General features: G+C 36.0%; 1 protein-coding gene across 7 annotated transcripts in view; it reads right to left on the reverse strand.

The window, feature by feature from the left end:
• NR3C1 (nuclear receptor subfamily 3 group C member 1) overlaps window positions 1–20434 on the reverse strand; it is a 118145-nt gene that overhangs the window by 93569 nt on the left and 4142 nt on the right. For all 7 annotated transcript variants that reach the window (XM_043913124.1, XM_043913126.1, XM_043913121.1 and 4 more), the window contains exon 2: window positions 19162–20373. In XM_043913124.1, the coding sequence (XP_043769059.1) occupies window positions 19162–20360 (1199 nt within the window). In that variant the 5' untranslated portion in view covers window positions 20361–20373. The remainder of the gene's footprint in view (window positions 1–19161; window positions 20374–20434) is intronic.

Here is a 20434-nt window from a genome sequence, read left to right on the forward strand (position 1 = left end):
TTACTTCGTTTGAAAGTTAAGATCATAATGGAGCTAGTTGAAGAATTATCTTAATTGAAAACGGCTTATGAATAGCATGGTATGGCGCAATGGACACAGTTCTCAAGCAGGAACCTTTGGCATTTAAGGAGCTGACTAATCTCAGTCACATCACTAAAAACAACACCTAACAGTTCATGAATATTTTACAACTGCCAGACACTGTATTAAGAAGTTTACACCCATCACCCCACTGTGCCCATTTTAAAGGTGAGGGAAGTGAGGGCTTACAGAGTACACAGCTCTTCAACAGATTCGTACCCAGAGAATCTGATTGCAGAGTCCTAATTCTTACGCACAGAACTGTACTAACTGTACTCAGCCTTAACTTCCTCACATGAAAAGTGAGGACTGCACAGCAAGACTGGCTTCCACTGGAGTGAATGTCAGGAGCAACCCCCTAATGGTTTGTACTTTTGAGTAGTGACAGGGATTGGCACCTTCCCTGAACAAGGAATGCCCTGGAGCACACACTAACATTCATTACTTGGTCTGTTCCTTTGCTTCTCATACACAGGTGTGGAAGCGGCAGAGCTAGTTTGGGAACAGGTCTGTCACCAGCACCAGTCACCCTGCTTGGTTTGCTGCCTTCCAGCAAAGGTCTGGCTGCCCCTGGGCTTTCTCTTCAGTGCCTGGCAGAGTTGTGCGTGTGTGCGCTCAGTCACATCCATCTCTTTGCGACCCTGTGGTCTGTAACCCTCCAGGCTCCTCTGTCCGTGGGATTTTTCAGGCAAGAATACTGGAGTGGGTTGCCATTTCCTGTTCCAGGGGATCTTCCCGGCCCAGGGATCAAACCCGCGTCTCCTGTATTGGCAGGTGGATTCTTTGCCACAGAGCCACCTGGTAGAACCGACCCTAAGTAAATGCTGAATGAATAAATACTCCACAGCCTCTGCTGGAAAGAGCCTGAAACTGGACACCACTGTTTCAATGTTTCCTACAAATCTTTTAAATATAATTTCTGTAAGACAAGTTTCGAAAGGACAGAAACAACATCAGCCTTGCTCACTGCTGCATCCTTTGCAATCTGACGTATGCCTCACACACTGTAACTGCTGAACACAAGTGTTCTTATTGTTACTGCCGGCACTGGAGTCTTACAGTTCCAATTTGCCCTGGGTAAAATGTATGATTAAAGGTAGAGTCATGTCATTTGCTCTTTTTCTCTGTGGTTCCTTGTTTAAATAGTCAACCTAAATTGAGTATCTTAAGTGCTAAGTGCTATAGTGAAAACTTGTGTTCAAGAAGAACAGATCTAGTTGAAGAGGTAGTAAGAAATATATAAAGAAAACAGCATTAGTCCAATAAATATTTATGGGGCATCTACTATGTCTTCTATTACTGAGCTACATATAAAAAACCTGCATGATTAGCAGTTGCCATTGCATACCATCAGATGAGGAATGTGGTTGCTATGGGCTGGGCTCATAAAGGGAAGTACACAAAGTGAGTGGCCATCAAACTGATCTAGAAGGTGACACAGTGCTAAAAGCAGAAAGGATGAGCCTGAATCCCAGACGACAGTAGTCCTCAGCTACTTAAATAAACTTTAAGTTTTATTTTAAACTTTATTTTATTTTAAACTTTTAAGTTTATTTTATTTATTAAGTTTATTTATTTTAATATTAAGTTGATTTAGTTTATTTATTTTATTTATTAAGTTTATTTAATTATTAAGTTTATTATTTATTTATTAAGTTTATTTTATTAAGTTAATTTTTTATTTTAAAACTAAGTTTTATTTTAAACTTAATTTTATTTTAAACTTTTATTTAACTTAAAATTTAAGTTTATTAAATCATTTATTAAATCATATGGCACACTGCTATGTTGTGATCAATTATAGACTTTGTGGCAAGGAATTTGTTATTAATAATGATTTACGTATTTTCATTATAAAGTATAAACACTGCCAGGTTATACTGACCTGCTATAATCCTTGTGGAAAGTAATCTGGAAATACCTGTTGAAAAATGTAAGTGTATATACCCTTGACTCAGGGTATATACCTTACTTGGAGGAATCTATGTTTAGAAACAAAGTTGCTATGTGTAAGAATACACAAAAAAGGATGTCTATTAGAGCCTTGTTTGTAGTGGTAAAAATCATGAAACAACCTTATTGAAATACTGTACAAATGATTTTAAATGAAATACTGTACAAGTGATGTTAAAACACTGAAATACAAAGGATCATAAGAGACTACTACCAGCAGCTCTATGCCAATAAAATGGACAACTTGGAAGAAATGGACAACTTCTTAGAAAAGTATAACTTTCCAAAACTGAACCAGGAAGAAATAGAAGATCTTAACAGACCCATCACAAGCAAGGAAATTGAAACTGTAATCAGAAATCTTCCAGGAAACAAACGCCCAGGACCAGATGGCTTCACAGCTGAATTCTACCAAAAATTTAGAGAAGAGTTAACACCTATCCTGCTCAAACTCTTCCAGAAAATTACAGAAGAAGGTAAACTTCCAAGCTCATTCTATGAGGCCACCATCACCCTAATTCCAAAACCAGACAAAGATGCCACAAAAAAAGAAAACTACAGGCCAATATCACTGATGAACATAGATGCAAAAATCCTTAACAAAATTCTAGTAAACAGAATCCAACAACATATTAAAAAGATCATACATCATGACCAAGTAGGCTTTATCCCAGGAATGCAAGGATTCTTTAATATCCGCAAATCAATCAATGTAATACACCACATTAACAAATTGAAAGATAAAAACCATATGATTATCTCAATAGATGCAGAAAAAGCCTTTGACAAAATTCAACATCCATTTATGATAAAAACTCTCTAGAAAGCAGGAATAGAAGGAACATACCTCAACATAATAAAAGCTATATATGACAAACCCACAGCAAGCATTACCCTCAATGGTGAAAAATTGAAAGCATTTCCCCTAAAATCAGGAACAAGACAAGGGTGCCCACTCTCACCACTACTATTCAACATAGTTTTGGAGGTTTTGGCCACAGCAATCAGAGCAGAAAAAGAAGTAAAAGGAATCCAGATAGGAAAAGAAGAAGTGAAACTCTTGCTGTTTGCAGATGACATGATCCTCTATATAGAAAACACTAAAGACTCTACCAGAAAATTACTAGAGCTAATCAACAAATATAGTAAAGGTTCAGGATATAAAATTAACACACAGAAATCCCTTGCATTCCTATACACTAACAATGAGGAAACAGAAAGAGAAATTAAGGAAACAATACCATTCACCATTGCAACAAAAAGAATAAAATACTTAGGAGTATATCTACCTAAAGAAATAAAAGACCTATACATAGAAAACTATAAAACACTGATGAAAGAAATCAAAGAGGACACAAACAGATGGAGAAATATACCGTGTTCATGGGTTGGAAGAATCAATATTGTCAAAATGACTATACTACCCAAAGCAATCTATAGATTCAATGCAATCCCTATCAAGCTACCAACGGTATTTTTCACAGAACTAGAACAAAGAATTTCACAATTTGTATGGAAATACAAAAAACCTTGAATAGCAAAGTAATCTTGAGAAAGAAGAATGGAACTGGAGCAATCAACCTGCCTGACTTCAGACTATACCACAAAGCCACAGTCATCAAGACAGTATGGTACTGGCACAAAGACAAATATAGATCAATGGAACAGAATAGAAAGCCCAGAGATAAATCCACACACCTATGGACACCTTATCTTCAACAAAGGAGGCAAGAATATACAATGGAGAAAAGACAACCTCTTTAACAAGTGGTGCTGGGAAAACTGGTCAACCACTTGTAAAAGAATGAAACTAGAACACTTTCTAACACCATACACAAAAATAAACTCAAAATGGATTAAAGATCTAAATGTAAGGCCAGAAACTATAAAACTCCTAGAGGAGAACAGAGGCAAAACACTCTCTGACATAAATCACAGCAGGATCCTCTATGACCCACCTCCCAGAATATTGGAAATAAAAGCAAAAATAAACAAATGGGACCTAATTAAAATTAAAAGCTTCTGCACCACAAAGGAAACTATAAGCAAGGTGAAAAGACAGCCTTCAGAATGGGAGAAAATAATAGCAAACGAAGCAACAGACAAAGGATTAATCTCAAAAATATACAAGCAACTCCTGCAGCTCAATTCCAGAAAAATAAATGACCCAATCAAAAAATGGGCCAAAGAACTAAACAGACAGTTCTCCAAAGAAGACATACAGGTGGCTAACTAACACATGAAAAGATGCTCAACATCACTCATTATCAGAGAAATGCAAATCAAAACCACAATGAGGTACCATTACATGTCAGTCAGGATGGCTGCTATCCAAAAGTCTCCAAGCAATAAATGCTGGAGGGTGTGGAGAAAAGGGAACCCTCTTACACTGTTGGTGGGAATGCAAACTAGTACAGCCACTATGGAGAACAGTGTGGAGATTTCTTAAAAAACTGGAAATAGAACTGCCATATGACCCAGCAATCCCACTGCTGGGCATACACACTGAGGAAACCAGATCTGAAAGAGACACGTGCACCCCAATGTTCATCGCAGCACTGTTTATAATAGCCAGGACATGGAAGCAACCTAGATGCCCATCAGCAGACGAATGGATAAGGAAGCTGTGATACATATACACCATGGAAAATTACTCAGCCATTAAAAAGAATTCATTTGAATCAGTTCTAATGAGATGGAAGAAACTGGAGCCCATTATACAGAGTGAAGTAAGCCAGAAAGATAAAGACCATTACAGTATACTAATGCATATATATGGAATTTAGAAAGATGGTAACGATAACCCTATATGCAAAACAGAAAGAGACACACAGATGTACAGAACAGACTTTTGGACTCTGTGGGAGAAGGCGAGGGTGGGATGTTTTGAGAGAACAGCATCGAAACATGTATATTATCTAGGGTGAAACAGATCACCAGCCCAGGCTGGATGCATGAGAGAAGTGCTTGGGCCTGGTGCACTGGGAAGACCCAGAGGAATCGGGTGGAGAGGGAGGTGGGAGGGGGGATCGGGATGGGGAATACATGTAAACCCATGGCTGATTCATGTCAATGTATGACAAAAACCACTACAATACTGTAAAGTAATTAGCCTCCAACTAGTAAAAATAAATGGAAAAAAAAAAATGGGATCTACACCTGTTGATCTGGAAGAATGTTCAGAGTGTACTGTTAGAAAAGCAAGCTGCAGCGAAACTGGTATATGATGATCCTATTTTTATCTAAAACAATCCAGGATGCCTTATATGTATGTATGCTTATATGATTATGCAGAAATGTAGAACATAAGGAGAGACAGGAAAGGAAAGGAAGAAAGAGGAAATGAGAAGCAATGAGGAAGAAGTTTATTAAATGTTCTTGGTATAATTTTGCTGAAGGGAATGAACACATTATTTTTGTAAATTTTGAGAAGGCTTTAGTGAAAATAACAACAATAAAAATTAAAAAAAAGTCAATTCACAAACTATCCTACCATCTCATCCTACACTCAGATATGCTTTCTTGGATATGACAGGTCAGGACAGAGCTGCATGAGCTGTGCATAATCCACATTCTCCAAGGGTTCCGGAGCATCCACACGGCTGCTATGTGGATACAGGCTGTGGTGGAAAGAGGACGGCGAACCACAATGCTACGAGCAACAGAACCACAGACATGTTTTGATTAGAGGAATAATAGTAATAGTTGCACTAGGGTATGGTCAGTTTTTGTTTTTTTCTTTCTGCTGTGCTGGCTTCTCCGGAAACAGAAACCTAATTCCCTCCTGGTTTCCAGCCTTTTGTCTCTTACTCCTAACTCAGTGCCAGGGTCCCAGTGGTGTCACAAGTGTGTCTATCATTATCCACTTTAGTATTTTCACCTAAACTTGAAAGACTGATCAGGCTCTCAAACTTGGGGATAATCAAATTAAATCTAGTTATATTGCTGTTCCATTTAGGATTTCACTGATTTCTCTGGCTTTAACTTTTTGAGAATGTTTATATATTTTACAGATTGGCTTCAACAGCAGTCTCTCATATTTATGATAATCTATTCTTTCTCTTTTTCCCTAGTTGACTTGACAGTATATGCTACTCTCTCCCACCCCAGTTTAAAATTGTTGGTCTCCTAATTCTACAGCTATTCATTATCTTTTGTGGCTGCTTTCTCTGGATGCGTTCCAGAGCCCTGTCCTTGGTCCTCCATTCTTTCTTCCTGAATGCTAAAGCAGTTTGTTCTTAAATGACCTCATCTGATTTTCTTGCTTTAGTTTATGCCTATTTACCTTACATTTTCTCTTTTCTATGACTGCCTTCACCATATTAAGTTGAACTCTATTACCATTTTTGGTAGAAGGGATCTCTTACTAGCTTTGAATTGCTGCTATGTAATTTGAGCAAGTCAAAACTAAAAACAGAGTAAGTCAAATCTAGAGAAAAGAAATGTCAGCAGATAGTATGACTGAGAGATGACAACCCAAGTTAAGTTCTAAATAAGCTTAAGAAAGATAATTGGGAAATTCAGACAAAAATAAGACACCTTCTCTCTTGGGAGTATTCAGTCATTATACACATACTTATCTGAAAAATGGGCAAATTGGTTTCTTGCCTGACTTGTTCTAGATAAACCAACACAAATGTGTATATTACATGTCTGCAAGTGTAATCTCAATTCTAAAACAAGTGAGAAATAAGATGAAAGCTATGAAAGGTACTATCTAAAGCAAGATAAATTTCAAAAAGCCAGATCCCAAACTCTTATGTTCAAAAGCTTTGGCTACCTCAATTTGCCCAATGGTAAATGTACCAGACTCAAAGGACATGAATTTGAACAAACTCTGGGAGATATTGAAGGACAGGGAAGCCTGGTGTGCTGCAGTCCATGGGGTCGCAAAGAGTCAAGACACGACTGAGTGAACCACAATAACAAATGTACCAGCACTGTTCTAAGACACTGTGAAAAAGCAATCCATTTCAAAGTCTTAGAGCAAGTTTAAAGGCTGACAGCAACTAAAAACACATTTTCTTTATGTACACATTGTCTGCATAAGCACTAATCCATCTTAAAACCTACTTCCTATCTGGAGAACATAACTTGGGTTGTCATCTCTCAGTGATACTATCTGCTGACATTTCTTTTCTCTGGAAAGACAGAGGTGCAGTCCATCCCCACACATCTTAGTTTGTATGTCAGGTTTGTTTATTCATATATTCAATGTGCATTTATTGAGGTCTTACTATGTGTTACACACTCTGTGACTTGCTAGGATACAAGAATAAGCAAGGCCAGCAGCATCACTGCCCTTAAGCAACTTAGATTTCAGCAGGTGAATAGATAAGACAAACAATTAGATATATAATGTTGAGAAGAGATGCTACTATTTCAGATAAAGCAGTCAGAGAAGTTTTCTCTTAGGAGTTGACATTTAGGTGGAGACCTAAATAAAGTGAGAGACAGAGCCGTGTAGATATGTGTGTGTGTGGGGGGGGGGGTGGTGCGGGGAGAATGTTTCCAGGCATAAAATGCATCAGGGGACCTAAAAGGAGGGCTATGCTTCTTGTAGAGTAAGGAGATATTCTCAAGGGACTGGAAGAAAAGGAAAAAGTCTTAACATCAAGGGTGCAAGTCAGGTTTCCTCCTTCTTATATCACACAATGTATAGGGTGACAGTACTGTATATACTGAGCTTCCCTGGGGGCTCTGTGGTAAAGAATACACATGCCAATGCAGGAGACATGGGTTTGATCCCTGGGTCAGGAAAATCCCCAGAAGCAAATGACAACCTGCTCTAGTAGTCTCCTCTGGGAAATCCCATGGACAGAGGAGCCTGAAGCGATGCAGCCCATGGGGTCACAAAGAGTTGGACATGACTGAGCAACTGTGCTCATGACTGAAGTCTCCCGCTGGTTCATTCCCAGCTACTCACTGCTCATCTGATTAGTTCATTCTTTCTGCCTCTCTCAGACTCCTTGTTGCCATCTTTTCATTTCAAATAGCTGAATCAACTCCTACTTCCCATTCATCCACACACTCTACTCCATGAAGTTTCAGTTATGCCTTTTGGGGAAAGTGGACATTTCAAAAAGCAAACTGGGTACGGAAAGTGATGGGGGAAGCTGGAGTCGAGGGCAGAATGGAAGAGGCATGAAGATCTCTAGATCTGTGAGGTTCGTGGTTGGAGATATTTATCTTCACCTCCAGATGCCCAGTGCCTAGCTCGTTAAGTGTGTGCTGCGGCCAGAGCTGTTGGGAGGCACTCTGAGATGCAGTTAACCTTCCACTCCACCCATCTCAAGAATTCCCTTCCTAAGACATGCCATTGTGGCTCCTCCACCTATTACCACAATGTAACTGGAAGCTTATGTATTTCCCAGTGTTCGTACAGAAACACTTAGGCATAGAAAAACCAGATTTAACCAGACCCTGGAACTGGCATTTAGAATTTTCATTTTCTTCTTCCATCGATTTCTGTTCTAACTTTTCCTTCTGGCTTCACTTATTTACTTTCTCTTTTAAATATGTCTGTGGTACCCCCACAGTACTGTACAGCCTTGTTAAATGATTGTTCTCAATTAAAGGGTTACTCATCCCTAACATATTGAGTTAGAGATTATTTCACCTATTTTTCTTACCTTTCTTCTAAAATTATTTCTTATATTAAAAACCTAGTGCCCACAGGCTGCACCTACACCAGCCCATTGTATATGTTTAGTGATAAGAAGCATTTCCTACTGAATGGAAACATCACTCAGGCTCCCAGCTAAAAGAACAAGCTAGAGTATGCCAGTCTAATAAAAGAGTAAAGACATAAAAGTGAATTTATTAGAAGAGCACATTGGCCACACTATAATGGCTCTTTATTTCCTTTCCTTAGCCATCAAAAACTTACAGATCATTTTGAGGGGGAGAAAGAATAACTATTTGAGAAAACAAGTTGTTTTCAATACAGACATGGGAAACGTACTAAACTTATTAAGCAGAATCATCTCAAAAAGGAAATTCTCACAAAGAATTTCAGCACTAACAGAATGGTTACAAAAGGTATATCGTATTTTTAATGCCACTGCATGTATCTTTATGATTTCAAAGGCTGGGATCCATTCCAATTCTAGCATTTTATGAAAAATAAACATGGCTAAATTAAAAAAAGAGTAGTGACAACCAAAATTTACTAATTTTTAAAAGTACTTTCAGTAGAACACTTTTTTTCAGGTCATAAGGAATGAAAGTAGAAAACACATGTAACTGTAACTATCTGTTAAACTATTTTATGGATATAAATAAGTTTAGTGTACTTGGGTTAATCTTCCCATACATGCTAAGTCGTTTCAGTCATGTCTGACTCTGCAACCCCTTGGACTGTGGACTGTAGCCCGCCAGGGATTATCTAGGTAAGAAGATTAGAGTGGGTTCCCATGACTGGCTCCAGGGGATCTTCCTGACCCAGGGGTCAAACCCGCATCTCCATCTCTCATGTCTCCTGCATTGGCAGGAGGGTTCTTTACCACTAACACCACCTGGGAAGCCCCTGTTCTTCCTATAACTAACCTCAAATAGTTAATTCTCTGATACACTGACTGGAATGGGAAATGAATTGTTTGGGATTGGGAAATGAGATTGGATTTGGATTTTGGAAAAGGAAATGTATTGCTGTAGGAATTTACATTTGCTGTACATCTGCTAACATCAGATTCCCTTCAAGTTCAAGGCAAAGACAGGCCCACTTTACTTGAACATAAAATATATATTAATATCTATAAAAAAATTAGGCTAAGAAGTGAGTAAATCTATTTTTTTCTACACTATGTCAAGAAAAGGGAGTATATAAGTTGCTAGCATAAAGCTCCTTGATAGCTTAAAGAAAGCAATCTGAATTTAGCAATCGAGCCACATTCATTTCAAATTAGTTAATGTTGGGAGGAGCTCAGTGGTGTCAGACTCTTTTGTGATCCCATGGACTGTAGCCTACCAGACTCCTCAGTCCATGGGATTCTCCAGGGAAGAATACCAGAGTGCATTGCCATTTCCTTCTCCAGGGGATCTTCCTGACCTGGGGATCGAACCTTTGTCTTCTGCATTGGCAGGAGGATTCTCTACCATTGAGCCACCAGGGAAGCCCTATCTTGGGAGGCTAGGCAATTGCAGGGGTATTCCATAAACTTTTAAATTTAAGTCTTCTACAGAAATACCTACATGAGTTCTTTTAAATAATCTCAATGAAAATAAATGTTATAACTTGGCAGAGGATTAAATTTCTACATTATTGGAAATACTCAAATCATCTGGAATCACATAAGTAAGGTAAATGATCAAACTCAGGAATAAACATATTTTCTGATTAAGTGAGAACATTTAGGTGCTACTATAGTGTAATAAGTCTTATAAGGTGGTTTTGAAGGCAATTTCAAAAGAAGAATATACATAGCCTCCCAAGGTAGAGGCTTAAAAAGACAACATTCATTTTGGTTTCCTGTTTTTAAAAAATCAATCTAGGTATTTTATAGTCACACTTTGTCCTTAGTAAACTCAGCTGGATTCCAGATGACACATTTCACATTTAGTTCTAATTAAAAGTTTTAGTTTCCCTATAAGAAAGCTGCCTACAAACCGAGTTATTTTTTTATATTACCAATTTAAATTAGCATATTACCATTTTAAATTATCAGTTTTATATTATCAATTTTAACAGCTTACCCATTTAAACTGTCACTTGTTTCTGAATTTGACACTTTGTTATCCAAAGAGATTGGTTTCATCCACTAAATTTGTTTTTCTGAAAATTTTTTCAACCACTTTATCAAAAAGAAAAATGTTAGTAAATAAAGTTAAGTGAACTACATAATTCTCCCAGATTTATGCCCTGAGGATACATTTTGGTATTCATTATAGTCAGAAGTTCTTTCACACACAGCTTTTCAGATTAAAGTTTCTTAATGACAATCTTTGCATACTTGATTTTAGAATACCAGACAATAAAACAGAAAGAGGGATACTCTAGCATTTATTTAAAAGGATAACAATGTGGTTGAAGTTATTAACATGGCTATTAAATTTACATCACACTGAAAAGCTAACAAAAAACCCAAACTGAAAAGAAAAAAATGCAATGAAACAGTGATTTGGCCCTTAAAAGCTTTAAATATATTTCGTCCTTATAAAACCGGGATCCATGACCCTTCGGGGGTTATACATAATGGTACTGAAAATGTCTTAATGCTTCATAAATAGGAAACGCCTACACAGGCACAGATGTCCCAATGTACTTAAGCCAGTGAGGGGCATGTTGGTTTGAGCTCAGGAGACTTGGCAGAGCTTTAAGAATGCCACACTGAATTTTTATAGTACTTTTTAATTTTCAAAGTAAACAACAATGCACAAATCCCTCAAGCAAGAGTGCTGGGTGTTCTATTTTACAGAAGCTGAAACTGTGACAGAGAGCAGAAAGTGACTACACAAATATACACAAGAGAGACAAGTGGCTTGATCCCATTTCTCCTTCATATATTGTTTAAAAATTCACTTATGACAAATAGGAAGTATCAGCTGGTAAAGGATCCAACTGCAATGCAGGAGACCTGGGTTCAGTCCCTGTGTTGGGAAGATCCCCTGGAGAAGGGAAAGGCTACCCACTCCAGTATTCTGGCCCAGAGAATTCCATGGACTGTACAGTCCACGGGATCGCAAAGAGTCGGACATGACACAGAGACTTTCACTTCACTTCAAGAGGGATTTCTAAGACAATATTAAATATTTCCCCTTCAGATCACAATTAAGTATTCCTATTATTTTCTTTTTCTCTATAAATGTCTCAAATTTCCCCACCTGTAAAATTAAGGTAAATAACAGCTGTCTTCTATACTACAAAATTATTGACAGAGTCAATAACAACACAGAAACCAGAATTAAAAGCCTTCATAGGGTTGTTTAGGGGTTTAAATGAGATGAATGTATACAAAGTCTTGAGCATACTGGTGACAGAAAATTATAGAAAAAATTATTAGGAAAAAAAAAGTTTAAAATATACAGGAAAGAATATGGATAATATACATTTTTTAAAAATCTGAAGTAGTTAACGTCATCATAACTTTTACAAAATACCTGACTAATCTGTATTTTGTTTCAGATCTCTAGAGACCAGATGTTAAGAGAGGCCTGCTGGGGAGCTTAGACTACTGAGAATTAGTTATTCTAAGTGTAATTGTTGGTGCTGTTTAGTTGCTAAATCGTTTCTGATAATACCACTAACTAATCCTGTGCTGTTTCTCTAAACACTTTCTATAGGTCTCATTTCCTCTTCTGAAAAAATAAGTGGGCTGTAAATGAGCTCTCAATCCCTTTAACTTCTAATCTAAAATCACTGTACCTAACACGGAAAGCAAGCTTCGAGAGCTCGAGCCCCAACTCTCAGGCTCTGCCAACAACAGTGTTTACATATTATTTTCTATGTACCACCAACTACATTATTTTAAATCACTATTTTGTAAAAACACTAAACCTGGTTTCATTCTTGTCTTATACTTGACAGTGTACAAAGAAATCAATTTCAGTTTTTCATTCCCTACCCCAGATGTCTCATTCACTAAAATAATAAGAGGACTGTAGGATTTTAGAGACAGAAGCACACACGTTTTGAAAATAATTCATGTATAATTGTAAAGAAATTATTTTTAGTCTAAAACACCTGATTATTCAAGGTCACGAATCAGTTCAGCTCAGCATTAGAACTCGTCTCCTAATTTTTAGTCTATTTCTTTCTATTACTTCTACTATTAAGTAACGAAATTGTTTGGAAGGGATTGAAGTTTTATTGTTTTTTTTAAATCCACCAAATTTGCCATTTATGTCATCTTAAAATTAAGGAAACCCTTATCCCCCAAAATTACAAAACAAAAGCACAAAACATTAAAACAACAGCAAAGTAAAAAAGTGTCCACAGCGAACCAGTAGAGCTTTAATGTTCAACATGTGACAGTCATAAGGTCATAAGTCACACACTGCCCCAACCAGCATGAAATAATAAATCATGTACTAAATTAGATGTCATTTCACAACAGCTTTAAAAAATTGGCTATCAAATATACTTTCATAATAGCCACAGCTAAATATTAAGGACAATTATGAAATCAACCAGAATAAAGGTTAATTTTATTATAAAAAGAAAAATTAACATTTATTGCCACAAACTGTATGTCCTAAATACTACATACTTAAGTTGAACTTAAGTTTAAAAAATAAAAATTCAATGTAAGATAATGTGCTAAATATTTATAGCTAATCATATTATTAATAACCTTTCTCCCCTGAAATATATATATTTGGAGCTCTACAGTGCAAATGAAAAAAATTCTAAAATAAGAGACATTTTCACTAAATTTGTTGTATTAGAGACATTATTGATTTTGTTGAAACTTGCTCAAATGAAAAAAATTTTAAGGCACTCAAAATTAATATGTTACTCTGAAAAAGTATATTTAAGCATGCAGCTCTACTAAGATAAGTCATTAATATTTAAGCTGGGCCAGAGATAAAATTAGGTGATGACATACTTCCATTCAAAATAATTGGCTTTAAGGAATATATTGCAATATAAATAGCTTAAATGACCATCTAGCAACTGGAGAATTCCATAGTTTATTATGGGCTTCCTCAATGGTTCAAGTGGTAAAAACTATCCCTGCAATGCAGGAGACTTAGGAGACTCAGGTTCAATCCCTGGGTAGAGAAGATCCTCTGGAGAAGGAAATAGCGCAACCAATTCCAATATTCTTTGCCCGAAGAATCCCATGAACAGAGTAGCCTGGCAGGATACAGTCCATAAGGCTGCAAAGAGTCAGACATGGCTGAGCACGCACACACACATAATTTATTATAAATTGGTAAGATTAAACAAGAATCCATTTCCTTACTTTTCAGTAGAAAAATACACAACCCATGGAAATACATTACTACTCAAGAAGAGGATTCTACTCCTGAAGTGTATGACATGGTCAGATGACAGTGTATGTCAAAATGCACTGAGAAATATAAAGTGCTTATATCCACATCATATATCATCACTGTTTCAACTACATGCCAGTAATTAGACTTTTTTTGAGTAAACAGCAGTCTAAATAAAAATGGGAAAAATACAAACTTGGTCTTAGCTGAAATAATCTAAAAGGAACTAAAATTTCCATTCCACCCTTTTTTTTTTTGGTAATAAAGAATAGCAAAAGACAACAAGGATCCCTATAAACATCAGGGCTGTTTTGCCATAATTAGCTTTAGATTTTTACATCAAATAAAAGAAACTAAATTGTAATCCTGGTTAATGCACTGCTTTATGTGCAAAGAGTTGATGTGCAAACACAGCTCCAAAGTTCTCTTTTTTCAGTCCTCTGAATTCATGACAGCTGATCCAAACTGTTGGTTTTTGGAATGTTCTTGATGTTTCTAAACTTATCTTCCACCTTTCCACATCTTTACTGCTTCGCCCTCTCACATCCCTTCCCCCAACACCTGTTAATCCACAAACTCCACTGGAAGCCTGTATTCAAGGCATATATGTGATAGTGGTACTCAGGAATAAAAAGGCAATCTATCAAAATCTGGTGTTTGAGGGTAGAAACCACTCTTTCCAACTAATTTTGAACTACTATATTTTCTAAAATATACCTTCGTGGGTAAAAATCAGTACAAAAATTTACCATTAAAACTCACACTCTAACCCAGTCTAGCATAAAAATGATCATGCACAATTCAGAGAGAGGAACACTTAACAGATCCTTTATTTTTTTTCCTAAATGGAAGTCTCTCTGAAATTACAGAAATAAGGAATACACTGCCTTTTAAACCCTTCTATAAAGGTCAATAAGTAATTGATTTTTTTCAATTATAGCTATATTTAACAAAATATTTCTTGAAAATTCTTTTGCAACACAATTTATCAATATATATTTTTTATGACTTGGAAATTTGGAAGCAAGTGCCCATTAATTTGGCAAACACCTGTAAATACTGCATTACACAATTATCAGGATGTCCTGATATGCTATCAGGCACAAACCTATTTTGTGTATTTAATTTGCTCACATAAACAGTGGTACATAATGAAAACTTTTTGCTCACTACAATTAGGTATGATGTTAAAAGTAAGAAAAAATATGTGTCAAGAAATATGCCCCAGGCTAATTTTAAACCCAATGTAAATTAAGAGTTCCTAACAACTAGGCTATTTCAAATCACCTGCAGCCCAGAGTGGATTAAGACTTATATAACCAACCAATTAATACAGATGTTCTTTTGTATTAATCACTCATACTAAACACTTTTGATCCAATCTCTCCTTTGCTAAAATCTCAAAAAGCTACTAATATGATCTTTACATACATATGAATTTTACTGCTGTTACAACATGCATTTAACCTATATTTATGCAAGGTATGTTTCAGAATAGGTCTTTTATAGTTTATAAAATTTATAAACAGTCTATATAATAGTGAAAGTGGCCAGATTAACTAAAATATCTGTAACATCAATAGATAAAGCCAAAACATCATTGTAATACAAATTATTTTTATCAACTATAAAAATATAATGGAACAGTCAAAGAAAAATCATAAGAAGTAATTTCAATAAAATCTGACCACACGCTAATCACACATCTCTGTATTGTAGTGATTCCAAACTAAACTAACACACCTGAATACACATTGTGTTTATCTTTTTTTTTCTTTTACTAATAATAAAGCCATAATGAAGTACAGGGTTTTAAAAAATGAAGACAAAGGGTCAAAAGCTAGCCTCCTTTAACATTCAGAAATCATTTTATGAGTATCAGAAATATTAAGCTTAAAAAGACACTGATTAAAAAAAAAAAAAAAGACACTGATTGAAATACTCACTGCCAGAACCTTTGGAAGGAGAGAAAAAAGGTACAAATAAAGAACCAATTAAAAAAGGAGAGAAATCAGTAAAAATCTCTTCCTCAGGCCTCCTCTCTCTCTGAGAAAACAATCAACACAACGTTAATGAGAAAAATGTAAAGGGGACACAATTTGCTTCATTCATCCTGTGCTTGTACAGGTCTTCATTCCCATTATGTTAATAAGTGAGGCACAGATGCAAATAATGATGAGATGTTAAAATCTACATAAATTTTCATAGCTTCATTAAATGCCAATCAACAGAGCCTTAAACTCCACCTATGACTTAAGTTTACAAATTCATCTTGTATCATTCTTTCTCTCCAGTAACCATACGCTTCAGAAAATGATCAACTTTTTCCATACTAAAGTTTCAACACAGTTCCAATAAAATCTCTTAATTCCACCGGAAACCATTTACTTCTATGCCTCCTTTCAGCAGTTGCATCATTAATGCTCAAGTGAAACATCGTTGAAAATCAATTATGCAGAAATGTGCCTTCATCAATGTTACAAGTTTATGGTCAATTTTTTGAATTTCAGTATTTAAAAAGTATATTAAGGTAGAATGGCTACTGCATTTTACTTAAAGAATGTATCTGAGTATCAACAAGGTTCCTCTCATTTTACTATCAATTAACTTAAATCTTCAAATAGTCTACTACGGCCCATTGTGATACTCATAATTTTACAACAATGTATTAACTGGATGTTGTACTATGCTGATACATCAGAAGAATTGCCTTCCCTCATAAAAGAGAGTGAAGTGTTTTTAAGCATTTTAAGAAAAAGCAATTTTAGGTGACATCTTGAAAAGTCAAATTACAATTTACGCTTTAAAAGAATTTAAACAGAGTGCAAGTGAAGTTATTAGTGGATTTAATATTTCTGTATCTAAAGTCAGAAAGTCATTATTTAACATAGTTGTGGTCTTATCATGTTGAATTATCTGCCGATTACTCAAGGTCACTAGTCATAAAGTTTGGCTAGAACCATGTAACATATAGAGAAGAGAAAGCAACCAATTTTAGTTATATCAGGGTTATTGTTTGGAAACAATAGGCTAATTCAATGACGGTAAAAAGAAACACTGTTTCAATTTACTTGGAAGAAGCTTTGTTCAGGGTAATCACAGTTCCCAATGTTAAGATAATGCCACCAAGTACAAAATTTTCAAACCTTCTCAAATTATCCTGTAAAGATATTACATCTTTTCATTAGGACACAAACTACTGATTATAATTCCAAACCACACATCAGCATAGAATAATCATTTCATTAAATATTAGACTCTTGAAAGAGCCACATGATCGTTTTGCCTACGATCATATGGTTGTTGAGGCTGACATACCTTAAATGTTATCAACGACCTGATAAAGTATTAAAACTATCTTAAATCATTAAAGAATAACTATATTCATTTAAGACTTATTCTCCAGATCCTAGATTTTATAGCGCTTAATGAAAGTTAAGTGATTAGAAAATGAGAAGTTCTAGTTCCACGCCTTTTTTACAGTAAGGAAAATGAAAACAATACCATGCTAAGTATCAGAACAAAAAGCATTAATAATCACCAAGTGTTTCCTAAGATATATTATTTTTCTTTGTACAATTAAATGTTTTATAAATCAATGTAGCAGTTTCCTACAAATACCTTAGTCAAATCAAATGCACTTATTCTTTTAAGACAAATAAGCACAATCATGAATTCCACTACCAAAAACTGAATTGAGAAATTTAAAACACAGCATGTCTTTTAAGACTGAAGCACAACAAGCTAATGTAGTAACATCTCAAATCTTCTTACTGAAAACATTTTAAACCCTCAGTTCAGAATGACAGCAATAAAAAGTTGAAACGTTCTAAGTAAAAGATAATTATTATTTAAGTAACAGAAGTAGGTAGTTTACATTTTAAAACACACAAGAACCAAGGATTTTTTTTTTCTTTTTTCTTTTATAAGAAACATCTAAGCCTTTTAAAAGGAATAGAACATGGCTTAAGTCTAAAATTTTTCCCCAACGAGCAAAGCTTCCTAATTAAAGAGGAACGAAAAGAGTCACCTCAGTATTCGGGTATATCATTAATAAAGTATTTTTTAAAATTTTAAATAAAATTTTCAACGACTTGTTAGTGGGAAGTGACTACCATTATTAACATCTTAGAACTTGAAGTACTTACATACAAAAAATCATGGTGTCTACTATGCCCTCCTCCCAACTCAAGAAGTCACACTGATTAATCAGTCTTGTCTCTCTACAATTAATTTTTATATTTTTCTTCACACCTAAAATGTGATACATATTTATCTGAATTGGCAATGGGTGTGCAGGACAGAGCATTTAACCCCTACCAACAGATTCACCTACATTTAGAACTTTTTCTTGGTAATTACATTTTTACAGACCTTTTTGAGTCAAACAGAAATGTCAGTACACTTATAAATGATGGAGAATAAAGAAGATAGAAACAAATTAAACATAGCTGAGACAGAAGCTTAACAATGTTGGCTATTAGTTATATATCTGAGAACTTGTAGGAACATTTTAAAGTAAACTCAGCACCAATTTCTTTCTTAAAGAAACCAATCAGCAGACATAACTTATCTACCCTGGGTCAGGAACTCTGTCCCACATCTAATACTCAGGTCAGGTAAACTGTTCGCTGCACTGCTTTAGTAATCTCAGAACTCAGCATCTTCAACAGGAAGGTTCACAGTTTGAAGAAAAGGGTTTATTGTTAGTACTTCTAATTTTCCCCAGGCTAACACTTCACAGATGTACAAATATAGCACAAGGTTTGATTATGTAAGTATTAAAGGTGTTTTTCATTGTCACGTAAGAGCATATTTTAGGACAACTTAAAAATATGCACAATAAATATGTTTCCACACATTATCCCCCTCTGAATTTACGTCACTTTTACTAAAGTTAGCTGTTAATGAGCAACATTATTTTAAATTTTTACATAAAATTTTCAATCACTGCCCAATGGGATACTAAATACCACTATTTCTGAAAAAACAAACACAAAACTTGAAAGGGTTTTGTCCATATGGATAAATCATGTAGTTTGTCTACCAAGCCTACTTTCAAAAGACCATTTAAACGTATTCACATGAAAAAGCACTTGAATTGCAGTCGAATACATTCAAATAAATGTTTAAATCTATCAATGGATCTTAAACATACCATTTTCAAGAAATAGAAAGCATTAATCTTACCTTGAATAGCCGTTAGAAAAAACAGATCGACCAGAGAAGTTCAAAGTCCCCAAGGAAGTCAAGTTATCATCTCCAGACCCTTGGCATCTATTCCAATTTTCTGGACCAACAGGAATTGGTGGAATGACATTAAAAATAGGTTTCTGATCCTGTTGTTGAGAAAGGGATGCTGTATTCATGTCGTAGTGGTACATCTGTCCCCCAGAGGTACTCACACCATGAACAGAAATGGCAGACATTTTATTACCAATTATATTGGCCCCAGAAAAGCTGGCCTGACAATAAACTGGGCCCAGTTTCTCCTGCTTAATTACCCCAGGGGTGCAGAGTTCGATAAAATCTTCTTTTTCTGTTTTCACTTGGGGCAGTGGCACACTGCTAGGACTTGGTAAGATCAAATCTCCATTATCTTTAATTTTAGGCTTAGTGTCCGGTAAAACAAGAGGCTTACAGTCCTCATTCGAGCTTCCTTCCAGAAGGAATGGATCATCCTCTCCTGCCAAAGGAGAAAGCAAACAGTTTTCATCTATCAAGAGGTCTGAGCTCCAAGGACTTTCACTTGTCTCTTTACTTGGGGACCCAGAAGAAAACTCCAAATCCTGGAGCTTTTTCCTCCAAATGTCAAAGGTGCTTTGGTCTGTGGTATATAACTTCATATTACCCCCGTTACTGCCCTTCTGGCCTTTCAAATTCTGCTGTTCTGAAGACACATCAGAGTGAGTTTTTGGAAACTCCTTCTCTGTGGGGGCAGCAGAGACAGCAGCAGATGCTGAATTCTTGGGGTTCTCTGGAACACTGGTTGACCTATTGAGGTTTGCGATGCTTTCTTCCAGAAGCCGAAAGTCTGTTTCCCCAGAGGAAAGGCTGATTTGGCCCTGTTGTGGGAATCCCAGGTCATTTCCCATCACTTTTGTCTCTGTCTCTCCCATGTACAGTCCCATTGACAGTGAAACTGCCTTGGACAGATCTGGCTGCTGCGCATTGCTTCCTGAGCCTTTTGGAAAATCAACCAGAAGTCTTTGCTGCTTGGAGTCTGACTGAGAAGCAGCAGCCAGTGAGGGCGAAGATGCAGAAACCTTCAGAGTAGCTCCTCCCCTTAGGGTTTTATAGAAGTCCATCACATTTCCCCTCTCTCGACCAAGCACACTGCTGGGAATTTCTTCTCTACTGGGGGTGCTTAAAGACTCCTTGGGGTCCATCAGTGAGTATCAGCTACAAAAAAAGAAGGGGACATAATAAGCTACAAAATCACATTATCTCTGTGATCCGATTA

This window comes from Cervus elaphus, chromosome 9 (assembly GCF_910594005.1).
Source record: "Cervus elaphus chromosome 9, mCerEla1.1, whole genome shotgun sequence".
Taxonomy (NCBI): domain Eukaryota; kingdom Metazoa; phylum Chordata; class Mammalia; order Artiodactyla; family Cervidae; genus Cervus; species Cervus elaphus.